Here is a 20414-nt window from a genome sequence, read left to right as displayed (position 1 = left end):
TCGACGGGGAAGTTCAAAAATGGAACCTAGAGGATTTTAGGTTTCAGACCTTCACCCTCACCCACCCCAACTTTGAAATTTCAGATGGCTTCCCTACCTTGTGATACCTCATTTGAAAGAATATAAAATTATCTCTTTAACCATGATTAAAAAATGAAATCGATCGATGGGCAGATAAACTACACAGATGATGGAAGCTATGATTGCCATCTTGTTATGATTTCCAAGAGATTTTGATAACGAAAATAATTCAAATATTTATAGGTAACCGACGTAATTCGGTCAACAAATATTCATGCTTTTCGAGCAACCAACATTTTGTCTACATTTAAGAATAGTATGTTGAGCCAGTTTAAAAGTTCTACAAGAGAGTTGGCGATAATAGAATCACACTGATCCAAGTACAAAACGAATAATGGAATGTCGTTTTATAATTTATTAGAATATTGTTTCCCCATTATTTGAACATGCCAGGAAATATTTTTATAAATATTAACCAGTTAGGTTAGGTTAGGTTATATTGGCTGCCCATGGAGTACACACTTAGGCTATAGAGCCCGTGGTGATACCATATATGTGTTTAACCACCTTTTCCACTGACAATTTCATTTATCAGCTCCTCAATTATTTTCGGAGGCAGAGTACACTTTCTTCATGCATATACCATGCACTACATCAGCCCATTATACAACTATTAATTAAATTAATTTTTGTTGTGATGGCGGGAATCGAATCCGCCATCCTTGGCATACCGCGAACGGAATTTATTTCATCTTTATTAACAGACCTATTATTAACCAGATTAAATCATTATTTTTTGTTCTTAATTTCAAAACGAATTGTTTTTATTTTCACACAAACATTAAAATGTGACTTGGATTACTATATTTCTACTGTTCCAAAATATCGCCTGATACACTCTGTCCACATATGATAAAATATAATCTGTTTTTAATAGTTTAAATAAACATAAATAAATTACATATACAAATGTTTATTTATGAATATTAAATTATTATTTCAATCAATATTTACATATTTACTTATTGTCTATCTATACTTACCACAATTCCATTCATCACTGCCATCTGGGCAATCTTGTTGTGTGTCACAATTTTTCCGTTGTGCCACACAAATATCTGTACTGTTACAACGAAAATATCCAATTTCACATGCATTTATTGTGTATATGTGACTAATTAGAATGAGAATTGTAAAGTCTGAAACAAAAACAAAAAAAAAACGGTATAATTGTATTTCGTGATTGTATTAGAAACTAATTTCACGGGTATCTTATGAAATCATCTTGAAATGGTAAATTTCTATTCATTGATCTTCACGGACAAAATAAATTTAAGAACTTTTTATCTTTTATTTTAAATTAAAAACATTTGTTATTTTTAATGATTTAGTTGTTTTGTCCCTAGCTTCTATTTTCCCTAGATAAAGGGGAGTAGAGTTCTATCAAACAAAAGTGACATTGCGAAGAGATATACGGTGTAACCTGGTTAAATGAGACATCTAGGGACCTGCATGTTTGTCTCACTTAAAGAGGTATTCCTCTTACCCAGTCTCTTAGATATCCACGTGTAAATAAATATCTGTCTCATTTACAGAGGGTTTCTTTTTTTAAACTAAAGGGATTCTTTTTTTAATCATCGGGCCACTAACCGGAACTTTTTTTGTTACGAAGTAGCAAACCCTGTTCAAGTTCAGAATATTCTGACAAACGTACACGTTTTAGTTTTCATTGTCCTTCAGAACATTGTGATTAAATTTTATCTTAATTCTGAATTATTCTACATAGAGCTTTCCCACTTTCATAATTTTATATTTTTCATTGATAACGATTTGAGCCTTCGTTTCGGCATTTTTCAAATAAACATCCATATGATAGTAAAGCAAAACTAAAATTAAGGGTCATTGAGGAGGCTCAAAATTCCAGAAAACGATGTTATCTAAGTTCTCAGTAACAGAGGTTAATGCATATAAAATTCACTCGCTGTCTCAATTATAGAGGTAACTTTATCGATAAAATCGAAAGAAAGAAACCCAAATATAGAGGCTTCCTTCGTCCCACTAACAGAAGTAATTCAGTGCCAAAGTGTTGGGATCTCAGCATGAGTTCCAGTTATGGAGGTTTCTTACTCATCCAGGTATCACTTAACCAAGTTCCACTGTATATATTTGTGCACTCATATCTACACTCTTTTGCTCAATGCCACTTTGTTTTGATAGAATACTCAGTGCCACTACGGTTTACCCGTAGAATATTGTACATAGAGAACACCATGACCCAAAATTTGCGATATGATGAATGAACAAAAAGACTGCCAGTTAGTTCCTATGTGTCCTTGTCTAATCTATATGTCATTGGCTAGATATTGCTTAGATTACACAAAATCTCTATGCATCATATGATTATGACATATGAATATGACAAGGACACATAAGAACTAACTGACAGTCTTCTCTCTCATTCATCATATCGCATCCACTTACAGACTAGCATATCCCCCCCGTTATGTATAATATTTTATGGTTTTGAGCCACTAGAGTTGATATATTCCAATGAAAACTTATGAATAAAATTGAAATGTTATGATTTTAAAGGGGTAATAAATATTATATTTTCCATATTTATTTATTCGAAAAGGAAATTATTTACAATCATACAGGCGAAAATAAACCCCAAAATTATTTCAAATACGTTCTTTAAAAGTATTTATAGTGGTCATAAATTTTTTAAATCGAATTTATTCGGTATTTTTTTAAAGTTATATTTTGATACAGAATGGATTGGCGAACCTTATTTGAAAAATCTAAAAATATAATTTTCGATCTGAGAAAATGTCTTCTCATTTGAATCTAATGCTTTTAATGTACAAATATAGATTACAAACTTTTTAAGTGGGGGTTTTCATTGAAGCTACTATTGAAACTTGTCGAAACCATTTGGATTTAGGACTATTGTAACATCTAGTACCTACTTCGTCTTTTGTACTTCGTTGATGTAACGTAATCGCAAACTTTCAGAATTTAATAAAAATATTATTTTTAACTTAATCACTGAATTTATTTTCACTTGTAACAGTCCTTGAATGCTTATAAGTTCAAGAGATCAGATATGTTAAATGTGCCCTTCGAAATCGAATTTTTTTCCACTATTTTAAACAATTTCTTCACCGTTGAATTATTTTCGACATATGTTTTCGTTAAATAAAATAATTTTTTATAGGATCATTGCAATAACGAATTATAATATGATTTCATGAGAGGTATAATCGAATTTTTATATCGTGTAGTTGTAATTGTAGTCATGGGAATACGATAAAAAGAAAATATGTTTATTTTATAAGATGAGGTGAAAAAAAAGTAAAGCTTTTTTCTCCTACACACAAATTCAAAAAAATAATCAAATTTTTACGGAAAATCAATAATTTCCATTAAAAAAAAGAACAGTTTTCATACCATATTTTTTTGAAGCCTTCAGATTTTATTGAAATGTAAATATTATTTTAAACTAAATAAAACCTGTTGAAAAAATAATAGTTGCTTTACCCATCAGCATAAGTTCTTTCATTTAAAGCAGTTTCTAGCCCGAAAAATGAGTCAGCCTCTAAAAGAAAAACATTTCAAGCGTACTGGAATAATTTTCATCCGTATTTACTCCATTGATTTTCTCATCGCTTCCACATTATATTTGATATGCATACCTTTTTTAGTTTTAATTATTTGTATATGTATGCAAATTTTCTGGTTTCAAGGTTTTATAATTTACTGAAAATCTTTGAGACACAGGATTTTGAGCAGACGCTGTTCTAGAAAATTATATAAATGAATCTCTATTCAAATATACAAATATCAAAAACTGTCACGTTTTCTGACAGTCGAGGTAATGGAAAGACGAAAGAAGCGTAAATAGACACAGTATTCGAGGGTGTGAGATACTATACATACATACAAGGTTTGAAAATTATATATAATTTTGTACATACAATTTAAGTCATATTATAAAATCATGAAAAATCATTAGCATTCTACTGCATGAATTTTCATTTTACATAGTAGGTAGAGTGTTGTACCATGGATCACCTTGCAATTTTTTTTCAAAACATTGCAAGCAACCGAAAAAATGATTAACCAGGTAACATTAAAATAAAACTAATCAAAATACTTTTAATATTAATGAAACTAACTTAATTGAAAAGATAATTTTATACCATTTATGTTTGAATATGATTTCGGTCTGGAATTTTTGGAGTAATTGCAGTCTTATATCCCCAATAACTCACCGAATATTGTATTCCAAGTGTTCAACGTGTTTACCAGCGTAGATAAGTGACATATCCCCCAAAAAAATTATCTAATGGGGTCAGATCTCACTATCTCGGAGGCCTGTTAAGATTTCATAAAAAAATTACAACAATTTGCAAGAGTTGTTCTGGAGTTAGTTTGTTTATCATAAAGAAACACAAAGCATCAGAACTAGACACAAAGCATCTGTCTTCTGTCAAATCGATTACGATATTTTGAAAATTACTCCAAATATCGAAAAATTTTACTCTTACTTTTCGTCTTATATTGTCAAGTAATAACATAATTAACCATCAAAATTGAAAAAATATATATATTTAAATTTGTTCAAAGCATCTGTCTTCTGTCAAATCGATTATCAAACGAAATTGTGTTGCCAACTCAAAGATTTGACCCTCTTAAAAAATTGCCTTTATAACCACTCTTTAGAATTTGTTCATTATTATGGAATTTGAACAAAAACAACAAAAACTAACTATTTTTAAGGAATTTGAAATAATTTCCTTTAAAATCCATCTGTTTATCAATTATTTTGTTATATTTAACGATACGCAACTACTAAAGCCACCACCCAAATCTTCTTGGAACAGTTTTCTCTGCTATTTCAGTTGATAAGGAAGTTATTTTTTGTACATGTTTCAACCAATTTTTTGTCTATTGTGTATGGTCAGTAAAATTAGAACTCATTCCAAGAAACTTCTGGGGTAATCTAAAAGCTATTCAAACTATAGAAACCAATGGTAGTTTGAAGACGTCAGATATTATTGAAACAATGAATTTTTAGTTATATTAAAGATGGCATAGCTCCCAAAGCCCCCATTTCCGGAAATTCAATTAAGCGAAGAGTTAGTGTTTACTGACTACTCTGTTGGTATTTACTAATGCCACAAGTCCAATTTACTACCCAAATTTGGTAGGCTTGGCTCTTGGTATAAATTGTAAATTTTAATCCTAGGTACAAAAATTCCCCATACAAAATATTTGCATGAATGTGAATGAATGTGTATGCGATGTGTTTACTAAAAATAATTTTATGCGTATCACATCCAAATTTTACATGTATGGAAAATAATAAAAAAAACGTCTTTGGGATTTTACATATATGTTATCAATATGTAACTTCCATTTTAAAATTTAGTTTAAAAAATTGAACCAACTCCAGTAATAATTTTCTTGCTAGCAAATGAGCTTTGAAGTCGACCCTAACCATACCCTTAACTAAAAATCGATTCAGTGGGCACAAAATCGATTAAGTGAGTTTAGATCCAACTTCGTACTTAAAGTAGTACGCGCGCCAAGGCTAGTTTAGACTTGTGGTTAAACAAGTTATAACATAATATACCATAAAAATTGTCTGTTTTCCAAAATTGCCCCTCGTTCATTCTTAATATTTAATGGAAATCATATTTACCATTTCGATTGAATAATCCAGCATATATAACTTTAATAATTAACAGGTACTGTTATTGTAAATTGTAATAGATTCTTCTAATCTCGTAAGCTCAAAATATTTCATTTCATGCATACATTTCAAATTTACATTTGAACTATAAGCTCAAAATATATGTATACAAATTTCTTATTTACATATGAAATTTCTGTTTACTTCTTTAAGTATTATAATCTGTGGGATATTTTATTCAAATATACATTTATTTTATTTCAAGTAAACCCAATAGCAGCCCATCGCTCACTATGTTAGAATCCGGGCGATAATTCTTATATACTTGATGATTCTTTCAAGACGCTGTCCTAGAAAATTTAGTACGGAAAAAAACATGTTTAAATAAATCATTCAGGAAATTTTATAATTTATGGATTAGACAGAAAGTGTACGATTTTGACCGCACTGTAAAACTATTTATGTTTTATTTTTAACTTTGACGATCAATTTTGTTATAACTTCATGAATGTAGACGAAAAAAAAGTTACGACAGTAACCAATTACCCCTAAAAAGTGGACTTCAAACTTCAATCAAGATGTTTTTATTTCCTGTTCATTTTTTCATCATCTTATGTTGGAACAACATTTTTGGAAAATCGCCCTACAAGTCTTTTAATTTTCTTAAATGCTTTTTTAAGAATTTTAAGGTGATAAAGAGATAATTTTGAAAAGTTTATGCTATTTTATTTTCAAAATCGTACACTTCTCTCCCATACCTACTCTGTTTTAAATAAAACTTTTTTCGAGGAAAAACTGCAAATGATAAATTTAAATATAATTACTATTGACTAGTTGATTATGTTTTTAATTAATAAATATCCACACATAAGCAGACATGGACGTTAAAGAAAATTTAATTTAGATTTCTTCGAATATATCAAAACCGGCATCGGTTTCCATTCAGCTGACTATACTGTTAATACAGTCGTACAGTGAGGTTACAGTGGTTTTTGTTTGTCGTTCCTTATATTTGAATAAATTGAAAAGCTGACAGTTACATATAGAAAAACGTATATAATAAAACTTTACTTGTAATACATGCATTCATCTATTTATTTATATGAACATGTAGAATCTGTTCTAATAATATTATTATCGAATTGCCGACATAAATGGAGCTATTGATTTTGTATTGATGAAGGAATTTTGAAAAAATTTCTTTAAATATTCATCGATCTTACCTAATAGATGTCAAAAATGACCATCGTAAAAATTTATATATATATATATATATATATATATATATATATATATATATATATATATATATATCTATTCGCACCAAACGTGAGTTTTATTGGAGGCGTTTCCATGGTAACGATACACTACTTTAATTATAGAAAAATTTAATATTATTGTCTCACAAATTTAAATAAATAATTATGATAATTAACATTTGAAAAATAATATTTGTGCAATTTGATTTCTTATTTTCACAATTTTTAATGCATTAGGTTTAATTAATTTGTGTTTTTCAATAATTTTAATTTGACATTTTCTATAAGATTAACATGTAAAGAACTGTAAATTAGTCATAACAGCTTCGTTTATCGCCAAAATTTTTCACTCTAAGCTTTGGCATCGATTTTATTGTCTCTGCGCACACAACGAATACGTTTATGTGTCTATAATCTCTCTAGCGATCGCAATTTAAATCCGATTTGAATAAAATTTAGTATCAAGAAGGGATATGTTATTTGAAAGGTCAGGTTCGTTAATTAGAAAAATCGACCAATAAACAAGAAGTATGGGTGTGCGCAAAGTACAAAAGTTTGATTTTTTTCAAAGTAAAAAATATTTTTTGATCAGTTTTAAGCAAAAAAGTACTTTTGTAATTTTTTCTTAAGACTCTTAATTTTCGAAAAAAAATTCTTGGAAAATAAAAATGCAATTTTAATTTTAAGAAAAACGTGTTATTTTTTTAATCTTTGCGGGATTTCTCTTAACTAACGCAGCTCCTGCGTTAAGAATTTTTTTTTACGTACATACATTTTATTATGAACCGCATACCTATCATGGTTACTTACTTACTCTCTTTTTTCGTTTCCCCATACTAGGTATTTTCATATAAAAAAATTGATTTCATAACATGTCGTGGTGACTATGATCTCCAAAAACCAGACAAATAGCTTTCTGATTAAGGTAGTACGAGCCGGATATCGAAAAATTGGATTCCTAATTTGGTCTTATATTGTCAAGTTATAACAAAGTTCACCAACAAAATTTAAATATACATTTTTTTAAGTTTGTGCCCCCACTACCGTGCTCATACATCCTTAATTAGACGGACACAGCGGGTATTTTTTAGTCCAACTTCTTATAAAAAAATCCATCAATTTTTTCCTCATTATTTTTACCATTAATATACATTTAAGAAAATTATTTAAAAAAAGCTTTTAAGAAAATTATATCAATTGCATTTTCAAATGAATTTTAAATTGTATTTTTAACAACTTAAACATTGTTAAATTACATAGAAAACATTTAAGAACATTATTTGAATGTAAATGAGTTCAAATAGTAATTCCAGTAATTTGACGTACATTCCGACATACACAAGCAAGTTATTGATCACATTCCGCTTAATTTGAACCACCGATTATCAATTTTGTTTTTTCGGTTTAAAAAAAAACATACATTTCTTTCACAATTTATGTTCTCTTATTTTAATCAAATTTCACATTTTCTTTAGTCTTGTTCGCCTATGTTGACATTAATCGACGTTGTTTCATTGCCTCACTTCACAATCAAACACTTTATATGATGAATTATTACATCCTTAGCATATCTATATTCAACAAGTAAAATTTTCAAAACTTAAAAAACCCCCGACAAATGCGGGTTTTTTTTTGTAACGATCATGTCACCTTTGAAACAAACAAACAAAAAAAAAAAAAATTTTAATCGGTTCATTCGTTTAGGATCTACGATGCCACAAATAGATACATAGATACACAGATACACTTGTTAAATTTATAATACCCCTCTTTTTGGGTCGGGGGTACATTCACAATCCCTACATATTAATATTCCTCCATGTTTCTGTTGTCTTCCCAGAGGAAGTTAATGTAATGGGGCTGATTTTGAAAATCCAGTTTTACATATTTTCGCGGTTTCAAAGCCGCAATATCCGAATCAAACATTTTCAATGTGATGTTTGTATGTGTGTGTGTGTACGTATGTGCGTATGTTCGTTCGGATTCTTTCGCCTCGATTATCTCGCGAACCAGTTTGGATATTAACACGTGACTGCGCTTATTCGACGCGTAATCGCATATTTAAGAAATGAAAAAGCAGAATAAGTTGAGACGTTTTTTAATGGTAATTAAAAAACTGGAAAAAACTGAATAAAAAGAATCTGAAAAGTGGATAAAACACATCATTTATCCATGGAGATAATGATCGTTCCAGCATAAGCTGCAGTACATGTTCGAAGAATAATCTATAAAGGCTAACAAGACCTTTTTTTAATGATTTTCTCCCCTCTGGAAAGTTAGTCGTATGGACTACAGGGGTCACACTCACACGACTTCAGTACCACACCGACTATGTACTGAAAATTTATTTAAGATATTTTTTTCGATTTTCGGCATGAATGAAATAAAACTTTCTTTATTTAATAAAAATGAGAAACTAGCAATCAGAAAACACCATTATATATCTTGATCTTACGTCATTCAATATTATATTATTATTGATATTTCCAAAATTGAAAATATCAAATATTCGATAGAATTTCCCAAATGAAATGTATTCAAAACATACCTTAAGGTGTAATTTTATAAAACGAATGAAAACATTGAAATTTTAACGTTCTGCATTTGTGCATATTATTTTCTCGAACAATACCGAGATAAGTTATTTCATTTTGTGCAATCGGTAGATACTTCAGGTATAAGATAATACTTATAAAATTTTATAGATACAGAAAGTTTGTAAAATATTATACATAGTAGTAGAAATAGGATTTTTTGCCTCAAAAACATATTCCGAATTCTCCAATTCAAACTGAATGTTTTATTATTTCTAAGTATGAATCTCTATCTCTATTATAAATGCGAAAGTAAGCATGTTTCTTTGTTTGTTTGTTTGTTACGCTTTCACGCTAAAATTAGCGAATTGTTTTTAATGAAACTGTATAGCAATATAGCTGATATATCAGAATGACACATGAACTATAATTTATAAAGATATATTAATAAAAAAATTTAAAAATTTAAAAATTTAAAAATTAATTTAATTTGACATTACCATAAATTACAGATTTCAGTAAAAATAGTCAATATAAAATATTTCACGGCCATCTTCTCTGATATACTCAATGAATAATTACGACTATTATACATTTAAAAAAATAGAAAACCATACATATATTTTACTTGTGTAAAATAATCCTTACCATTATTTCGAGTGTTATAGAAAGGGTATAAGCGAAAGCAATCTTTATCAATCTTTAGTTTTAAACCCAGCGAAGCGGGTGGGTATCACTCTAGTAAAATAATATATTAGACTCGGAAAATAATGCTAATGCATACATGGTAAACTGAGGTTTGTTGATCAGTAGTCATCAACGAGTTGAAAAAATTGGAACACGCCTTTCTTATCGTCCGATATCGGACCTAGTAACATGCGATTTTGATCTCTTATCGCTGATAAAGTGCCAACTGTAACATTTCGATTTTCATGGTGTTTGAAATCTTAATTTTTAGTATCAGCAAATCTCTTGCAGATACATTGTGCACTGCTTGGTTTGGGCAAGGGGAAAGTTCGATCCCTAAAGCTGTGTATAATTTTTGTCAAGAATTAATAATTTCTACAAGAATTATTTCTTTAAACTTCTTACTTACGGTTTTTTTTTATCCTTTTTCCGACAACCTAATGAGATTTAAATTTTTTATAGACTAAAATTATTTCTTACAGACTAAAATAATAAACTTCTGTGAAATTATTTTAAAGACTAATATATTTTCAAATAGTAATAATCATTTCAAAAGCACCTTAAGCTTTATGCGAAAATATTGTCTGTAAAGAAACGAACAATAAAAACTTAACAGTTATTCTTTGAGTGAGAGATTATCCGTTTTGACAGTAACAACTTGAGATGTTATGTTAGCTAAATGTTAACATACGTATCTTTCAGATAAGATATAGAGCATTTTACATAATATTTAAACCATTTAGTACATGAAATACTGCAAAGGGAATTGTTCATTTTGGATCACAAATATAAACTATACACCTAGATTGCTTAAAGCTAATCGTATAAAAATACGCCTGCGAAATTTGTTAATAATGCATTATCATACGTGTATCGTACAAAACTTTATCTACGGCTCTAAAACGTGAAAATAAAAAGCAGAAAATTAAATAAGTTGCTATAGTAACTTGTTATTAGTTTACATTTTGACAGTAATTTGAAGTGTAGGAATGAATTCATTACAATATTAGTGCGGCAATGAAATTTTTCTCCCACGCATACTGAGTGAGAAAAGTACTTCTTATCTCACGGACGTAGATAAAAACAATATACATTATGAAAGTCAAGTGTTTACGCGTCTTCAACAACTTTTATTCACAATCATCGACTCACGATTCCGGTTCACGGTTTTAATATACGATAGGTCAGGTTAGGTTAGGTTAGGTTATATTGGCTGTCCTCGAAGGACACACTTAGGCTATAGTGCCCCTTGTGATACCATATATATGTTTTACCACTTTTCCGCTGATAATTTCATTTATCAGCTCCTCATTTTCAGAGGCTGAGTGCACCTCTTTCATGCATATACCATGCACTACACCATCCCATCATAACTAGTAATTAAATTAATTTTGTTGCGACGGCGGGAATCGAACCCGCTACTCTAAGCATACCGCGGACGGAATTGGTTACGCCTTAACGATAATAATATATGATAGTCCTTGATCTTCCATTCATAATATGAAAAAAAGGCGAAAGATATCATGCGAAACCCGGTAGGAACTATGTTCTTTTCGCAATTATTAGTGAATTTTAAAATTTTTTTATTTAAAAAATTTAATCTATTTACTAAATTTCGCTAAACGGCTATTGTAGATAACTCTATGCTCAAATGTAATATCAACTAGAATAACGTAAATTTTCAGTTCCAAAACATTTTTAGCTAAAATTCTCTATTACTTATAATAAATATCTATGAATGAAACTAACATAAAAGTATATAGTTCTAAAACACTCGTGTTCATCGTATACCAGAGATAATATTTCTTTTATCAGTGTCAATTTTCCAACAATGTTCAACCTATAACAAAAGGTAGGTTGTTATATAAATGTAATGCAATTTATAATCTACGAGCTACTAACTAATTTTCATTTTAATCGAAAATTATTAATATTTTAGTTGAAGTATTCACAAAGTGTTTCAAATATAATAATAGTACGTTCGTTATTATCACTCCACGTAACTCCACTCCATGGTTACGCTAAGAATGCTTGAGTGCTTGTTGTAAAGCAAAGCTTTATATTATAAAACATAGAAACATAGAAAAAAAAAACACAGAAATTCAATGCACTGAATGAAATAATAATGATAGCAGAACAGATTTCCAATCAAAAATCATGATTTCATACAGTTGGACATTTTCTGCATGACAAATTTTATTCAAATTCATTTTGTCAAAGCTAATATTTTATCATTTGTTTTATGTCAAAGCTTGTATTTTTGTCATTTGTTCATTTTGTTTATCAGTGAATATATTAGTCAACTACCGGTGCCTCAATAATCTTGCCTTTTTTCATTTTAATAAAAAATTTATTTAAAAAATAAGTATAAAAATAACCAAAATAAAAGTCATCAAAGATTTCTTTGCTTCTCTTTCTAGCAAAATACAAATTAATATGGATTCTTGTGGCAAACATAATATATTATAACTCGGTCAAGTATTGACTAAAATGAAGAGGATTTTACAGTTAAACTGCGTTAATAAAACAAAAAAATATTCGTTATCTAATTTTCACTGTTCTTATTAATCTTATTTGTCCATTCACTGTTCTTTGATTTTTTGTGAGACTAGTGTTTATTTTAAAACTTTTGATTGGCAGAACATTGTAAAACGAATGCAAATAACTAACAAAATCAGGTCCACGGAAGTCAGTTTCTATCATGGAATAATTCATCATGATCCAACAAAAATGCATATCAAGGAGAGGGGAGGAAAAATTACCCTAGTTCTCCTTTCTTCCTTTGGGACAAAACCTGGAAATGCCCATAGAAAAGACTGTTTTGATCACGCGAAATTGTCGCAAATTTTTCTTCATTCATAAAATTGATATTTGATCATATCCGAAACGAAAACTAGAAATGGGTACACCCCGACCTATCATCATCCTAGAATTTATTAAAGCTGTAGGACTTCTGAAGCACCTATGAAACAAAGTAGATACAATAGATCAAACTGGTCCCAATACAACAGATCTTCTAACTCCTAGCTCAAATCTAATATAATCCAAACTGTCATCATTTTACGGTGAAGCGACTAAAGTTTAATCCATACTTTTATAATTGTATAGCCACATTTCTTGACTCACTCTATACGGTATTTATGCAATAGGTATTAACGTCACGATATATATAACGTTCTTACGTGGTCGTAAGAGTAAGTAGGTATTCGAAAAGTTGCTATGTATGCACAATTTGTTTTACCTACCTTTAATATTCATCCAAAATTACCAACACAAACATAATAGACCTAATTATAATATAATTATTTTCCATTCTGCATAATATCCATTTTCTTTGGAAATAAGCATTAAAATAATATTCAAAGCGCTTATGCCGGATGCAGGGTGTTACCAAAAACTCTGTACAATGGTCTACCAGATATTGTATAGCACAAAGTATCAAGGTTCTTCGTTTTGTAAAGAAGGTAGTCCTAAAGTTGACATTTTGAAATTCTTTTTGTAACTTATCAACAAACGCGTATGTTAACATTGTTTTATCCAACAAAAAAGCTCAAATAAAAAAAACGTAGGGTTTTATGGTTTCAAATTTTAAACTGCTAATTAGACAGATATTAGAGAGAAAAATCGGGTATAGTATTTGACGTCGTATAAGTTTGACATACGAATCCGTGTTCAATTCTGTTTTGCTAGAGAATTTTTTTCTCCTGTTCGTTACATGAAGGAGCTTTTACTATGACCAAAAAAATCATCAATATATTCCCTATTGCATCCAAGTTTTTGTCAAATTGCCAAGTCAGAATTGATAATATCCCGATTTCAACCAGAGTCAACGTTGTATTGACTCTGTTTAGGACTCTTTTAACGAACCAAAATTGATGGAGCTAAGGAACGAAACAACTTGATTCTAAGGCATGTTTAGCTGAATCAACTTATTTTTTGTTCTATGCTATATCTGGAGCATTGTACGGATTTTTTGTAAACACTCTGTATAATTAACATTTAGGTTAATTAAATTAAAATTATGTGTATCATTGTTTATAGCACTTTATCTTCGTACTATTTGGATGCAAAACAGAGCTAGTGGCAGTGGTCGCACATTTACTTCACAATTTGTATAGTATAATTCCCCTTCATTCAAAATAAACGCAGTATTATTGCATAAATAATGAAATTTTGTGTATAAGCTCAAAGTATAAATTTTAAACTTATATACTATCAAATGCTGTTTTATTTACTGGACTGAACAGTGCTTATATTGAAATGAGGGTTAATTTATCAGAATGAATGTAGGCTGAAGACTGATTGCCAATGTGGTTTTGTTTTTGAATAAACTAAAAACTATTTTAGGTAAAAAGTAAATAATTTTGTTTATTCTGACTGTCTATTTACAAGTTGATCAAAGCATATTGTTTTGTCAATCAAATATGTCTTATAAAGCATATTACAGTTTTAAACAAGATAAATTTTTGGGTGATAATGACCTTGAAAAATTTCGAACACGCAAGGATAAGTAATATACCATGATTCTAACAACATAATGTACTATTGATTCGCGAAGTATAAACGGGAAGAAAAATTTTCTTTTCTTTACTCTGGTCAGTCAAAATTCCAGTTGAAGCTGTAATATTTCAATCACCTTCATTATATTCCCTTGAGTGAACTTGGGATACTATGGAGCGAAGAAGGAGTAATTATAAGTACAATAGGGTGTGTTAGTTACATTATGCCATAATATAGGTACTATGAAATACTCTTTATGTATATTTAAATACTCGAAAAAAATCCAAAAGTAGGAATAACAATGCTATAAAACAACACAATTTCCTTGTGAATCAACGTTGCCAACTTCTAGGCAGATATCTACCAACTTTCAATATCGTTAGAATGGATAGTTGGTTAAGTACCAACTTTGAGTAACTCAAAGTTACTAGTTCTAAGATTATATCTACCAACTTTAAAACAGAATGCTGGAAACTACCAACTTTTTAAATCATATATCTATCACCTAGACAGATTTTGGGTTGGCAACGCTGTTATGAATATTCGATACTTAACCTTCTCCTACATACCGTGTCAAAATCCACATTTGCTTGCCCTTATTGCACTAATTATATTATTATTTAATTTGTAATAACCAAACTTTATTAAAATAATCAATATCAATTAATTAATACCAGAGCTGTAAAATGCAATTATTATCATTAAACGAAGTACTAATTTAAATAATTAACATGTAGGTATTGTTCTCTATAGCTCTCAACTAATTATTATACAAAATACATCAGTAATTAATTAATAACAGAATTAAGTACAGAGCTTTAGTCTATATGTGATTCATTACAGACCAGTTTCTAGTCTGCAAAATGTGTCGGGACTCTCAAATGAAAGCCACTCAGATCAATTAATAGAGTCCCTAAAAAAATCATTTATAGCACACTCCAATAATTCCCTATCTTGTTTACTTGGATAAATAACGATTTAACGAATGTTTTTAGCGAATTTCCGAGGAAAATGGATGGATTTCCGAATGGAAACTTTTGTTCTATCTCTAACGGTTTACAAGATGGGTCCTACGAACCCAAGATCCAATTGACCTATGTTGCTCATTTAAAAACTTGACCTCACTTTTTACATCCTAAGCACGATATAAAAATTTTGCTTGATATCTCTTTTCGTTTTTGAGTAATCGCGATGACAGACGGACAGATAGACGGCAGACAGACAGACAATTAGGTGATTTTATGAACACCTATACCAAAATTTTGTTCATAGTATCAATATTCTTAAGCGTTACAAACTTGGGACTAAACTTAGTATACCTTAGTATATTTCATATACGTGGTATAAAAATACTCTTATAATTTTTCTCTAGGCGCATAGTTTTTGAAATAAAATTTTTGAAAAATTAAAAATTCAATATTCGATTTCAAGAAAAATAGATTATTTTTTCAATCTCTGAAGGAATTCGCTTAGCTAACGCAGCTCCTGCGCTACAAATTTTTGATTTGTTTATTGTGTATGTAAAAGTCATTGTGCCAATTTAAATGAGAAAGATTTATTTTTATTTTTTTTTTATTTAATGGTTTCTAAAAGCTTCAACTCAAAGATGATTATTTTTTTACCGTTTACATACTCATTTATAGAAAGGAATATAAAAAAAACACAAACATTTTTCCCTTAATTAAATTAAAAGATTAATTCAATTTTATTGTTTGTATAATACGATTACTCGTAAATACAATCTTGTTACGAAAATACAATTGATATAGTAAATAACAAAAAAAGAAAAAAGAAAAACCTATTTTTTAAGGAATTTGTTTCAATATAATTTTGTTCTGGGTGCTTACTCCTATGCATATGTTATCGGTAGTTATATTGGAAAAATAATTTTATACCATTAATGTTTGAATAAGATAAAGGACATGTATCCTCCGCGGATGGTTAGGTTAGGTTAGAGTGGCTGTCCTGAGGTGGGACACACTTAGACCATAGAGTCCGTTGTGATACCGAAAGAGGGTTGGCCCATCCCCGGCCACTACTCCATGAACCATTTTGTTTAAGAACAGCAGGAGAGCTTTGACGTCGACGGACTCCAGGTCGGGGAGGTCGTCAAAGAAAGGATGAAGATGAGACATTGTCTCCTCCTCCTCACCACTGTGACAGCTCCTGCACTAATCGTGATACACTGCCAGGCCCTGGGGTTTAGCATGCCTGTCGCCCAACCAGTATCCTGTAATAGCCGCAACAACTTTGCGAATAGAGGCCCTTGAAAGTGATATAAGATCTTCGGAACGCCTGCGATTGTACTCAGACTATATCTGTCTTGTAGTACCACAAGTACGTTCCTCCCTCCATCTAAGGCCCTTTTTATAATATCCTCCTTCCTTTGAGGAGCTACTTGCAGCTTGCAAATGGAGCTACCAGATATTTATTGATGCTTATCCGGCAGCATAGTGCCATTTTCTGATGAGCTCGTTGGCTTCGCAATTTCCTGGAATGTCCCTGTGTCACGCTACCCATACCAAGTTTACATTCATTTGTTTCGCCAGCTCATTTAAGGACGTACGGCAGTCCCGTGCTACCTTTGACTCCGCGGATAGCTGTGGATATTCAATCTTAACAGACTTTTCGCAGAAATTGTGCTCATATTTCGCCAATAACTCACCGAACGTTGTATTCCGAGTGTTCAATCGTCTCTGGTTTATCGGCGTAGCCAAGTTATATATCTCCAAAGAAAATAATCTAATGGGATTAGATCACATGATCTTGGAGATCAATTACGAGATACATTACGTGAAGTTAATAAATAATTTCACAAATTTTCATAAAAATAAAAAATTTCAACAATTTGCAAGCGTTTCTCTAGTGTGTGTCTATTATGAAATCCCAAAACAAACTAAGCACAAAGCAACTTCCTGCTGTCAAATCGGTTATCTAATAAAAAAGTGCTGCCAAGATCGGAGCCTATAAAAAACACTATTTATATACAAGTTTAGAACAAATTTTAAACGATACTACAATGGGTACTACATTGTACTTACATATTTCAAAACAGATGTTTAAGTTTCCATGCTCTCAACTATTTCTGATTTTATGATTTATACACCATAAATTTTCCGTGTTCGATATTGAATATTAAAAGTTTATAGATAGGTACTTATCAAGGAATATAATATTTATTAATAATATATAATAACTTATCTATTTCATTTAAAACAATCTAACAAGTAGATACTTTCGAGCAAATTTCTCCGCTTTTAAATCAAGACTTAATATTTAAATTATCAAAACTAATACTAAGCTTTATATAATTTCATTCAATTGGTACTTGTGAAAGGGAAGTTTTTAGTGAAAAGGTAAAATCTATTATATATTGCTTCCTGTTTTGTGCATCTGAGATGCACAAAATACAGTAAAGTCTTGACAATTGAAAAAAAAAGATCCGTCCACACTTTCCACTCCGCTGTCTACCAATAGTTCAAAAATGATATTGTTCTTTTGTACATACATCTAATATAATTCTTCAGTAGTATCTTAATAACAAGTACTTAAAGCTGTGTGTATACAGTCTCGCTTAAATACATACCTTCCAATGGTGATTTTTAATGCTTTATTTTATTTATAATGAATAGTTCCATACAATTTTCCAGTAATCAGAACATTTCGACTATACAGATTCCAATGTGTCAACATTCTAAGTTTAATAGCTTTTGAGCTATGCGAAATTAAGAAACATATACGTAATGATGTCACTTTGAAAGTTCAACGCCAAATTTTGGGACGAATACGAATTTTTTTTTTCGGTTTTTGCACTGTGACTGTGTATTTGTAACTGCGAGTCTGTGTCAAATTATGGTCATATTATAACTTTAATCAAAGCTAGAAACTGATTATCTATAAAGTATTAATATCTAAAATTGAGAATTTTGTAACAGCCTATAAAAAAAAAGTTCTTTAGAACCTTCCATGTTGTGTTTTTGCTTCACACTGGACAAATTTTTGTATGATTCATATATGAATTTCATTTCCATATTATTTGAATATATCATATTAGTTTTTCTATAAATTCTTGTATATATATTATGGGAATATATTTTGCATTTTATTCAAAATAATTTTGTGGATTTTAATAAAAATTTTACAAGACTTAAATTATAACTCTATTATTCTCTAGAAAAACTACATCAGTTGATAATCTATGTATTCATATACAAATATGTACTACACTGTACAGGATATGAAAGTTTATCAGATGAATTATAAAACCAAAAATTTTTTTGAATTCATTTTCTTTTCTTTCGTTTTTTCTCTTAAAATGCATCAAAAACATAAAAATTAGAATCTCTGAAATGAAAAAGAGTGAAAAAAATTCATTTTTTCGTAAAAAAAGCGTGATGACTTTAGTTTTACCAATATCTGTCAATAAAATATTTGCAATAATTGTAATCTAGCATACCATACTTTTCTACGATAAAATGAGTTTTTTCTTTATCGCTCCATTTTTATACCATGCATATATGTAATATGCAAGGTATACTAAGTTTAGTCCCAAGTTTGTAACGATTAAAAATATTGATGCTACGCACAAAATTTTGGTATAGGTGTTCATAAAATCACCAAATTAGTTCATTTCCGGCTGTCCGTCCATCCGTCCGTCTGTTAACTCAATAACTCAAAAACGAAAAAAGATATCAAGCTTAAATTTACAGCGTACTCAGGACGGAAAAAGTGAGGAGGAGTTCGTAAATGAGCAACATAGGTCAATTGGGTCTTGGGTTCGTAAGACTCATTTTGTAAACCGTTAGAGATAGAACAAAAGTTTAAATGTAAAAAATATTCCTTATAAAAAATAACAAACTTTTGTTTGAAACATTTTTTCGTAAACATCACTGTTTACTCGTGAGGGCGCAAATTAGGCGTAAATTGTATAGTATGTATTATATGGGAATATCAGTTATGTATGTGTGACATTTATGTATGTATAATGTGATAGAGTAATCAACACTGTCTATGCATGGTATTTCAACAATTAACTCAGTCAATTGTTTGTTTTCACTTGTTTTTTAACTTTTTTGTTGCAGGATTTGTTGAAAAGATAAGCAAAAAATTTGTGAGTGTGTATTGAGTCTTTCTATAGATGGAATGCCTTAGTATTGTTAACTGTTGTCACAAATAGTGCACGAATATCAGAGTGTTTCTATGGGATTGTCTTTAACGAGGGAACTACCTTAAATGTAAAATAAACTCACAAAAGCATAAAGTGAAATTTTAATTTTTGCTTACTAAAATTACTACTGCACTGTGTAATATTTTATAATATAAAACTACTATCTACGCGAGTTTAATAAAAGTTTTACATGAACTCTACCACCAAAAACTTTTCATTAGGTACTAAAAACTTTATCCAAAAAAACACAAATTCCTTTCACAAACATAGAAAATAATTTCTAGGAATATTGAAAGTAAATATTTATTTAACCGTATTTAAATTTTATTAATGTAGAACCAAACTTTATCAATTTTTCCAGACGAGTGTTAATTACATTAAAAACTTTTCACATGTTTTTTTTTTCGAAAATTTTTATTTTAAAAAAAAATTATGTTTCCCCTTTCTTTAAATGTAATTAATCATTTTTTTAATTAGAATAATATATTTAAACATTTCTAGAAAGTTTTTCATGTATTTTCTTAATTTTCCCTTAATAAAAAAAAAGC

The 20414-nt window shown here is 29.7% G+C and overlaps 1 protein-coding gene across 1 annotated transcript in view; it reads right to left on the bottom strand.

Annotated features, from left to right (window-relative positions):
- LOC123300561 (relaxin receptor 2) overlaps positions 1-20414 on the bottom strand; it is a 70802-nt gene that overhangs the window by 38221 nt on the left and 12167 nt on the right. Inside the window, exon 2 of the mRNA XM_044883147.1 lies at positions 1065-1220. Coding sequence (XP_044739082.1) covers positions 1065-1220 — 156 coding nt within the window. The remainder of the gene's footprint in view (positions 1-1064; positions 1221-20414) is intronic.

This window comes from Chrysoperla carnea, chromosome 5 (genome assembly GCF_905475395.1).
Source record: "Chrysoperla carnea chromosome 5, inChrCarn1.1, whole genome shotgun sequence".
NCBI lineage: Eukaryota > Metazoa > Arthropoda > Insecta > Neuroptera > Chrysopidae > Chrysoperla > Chrysoperla carnea.
The sequence above is the reverse complement of the archived record's forward strand: the minus strand, read 5'-3'. Positions and strand labels throughout refer to the sequence as shown.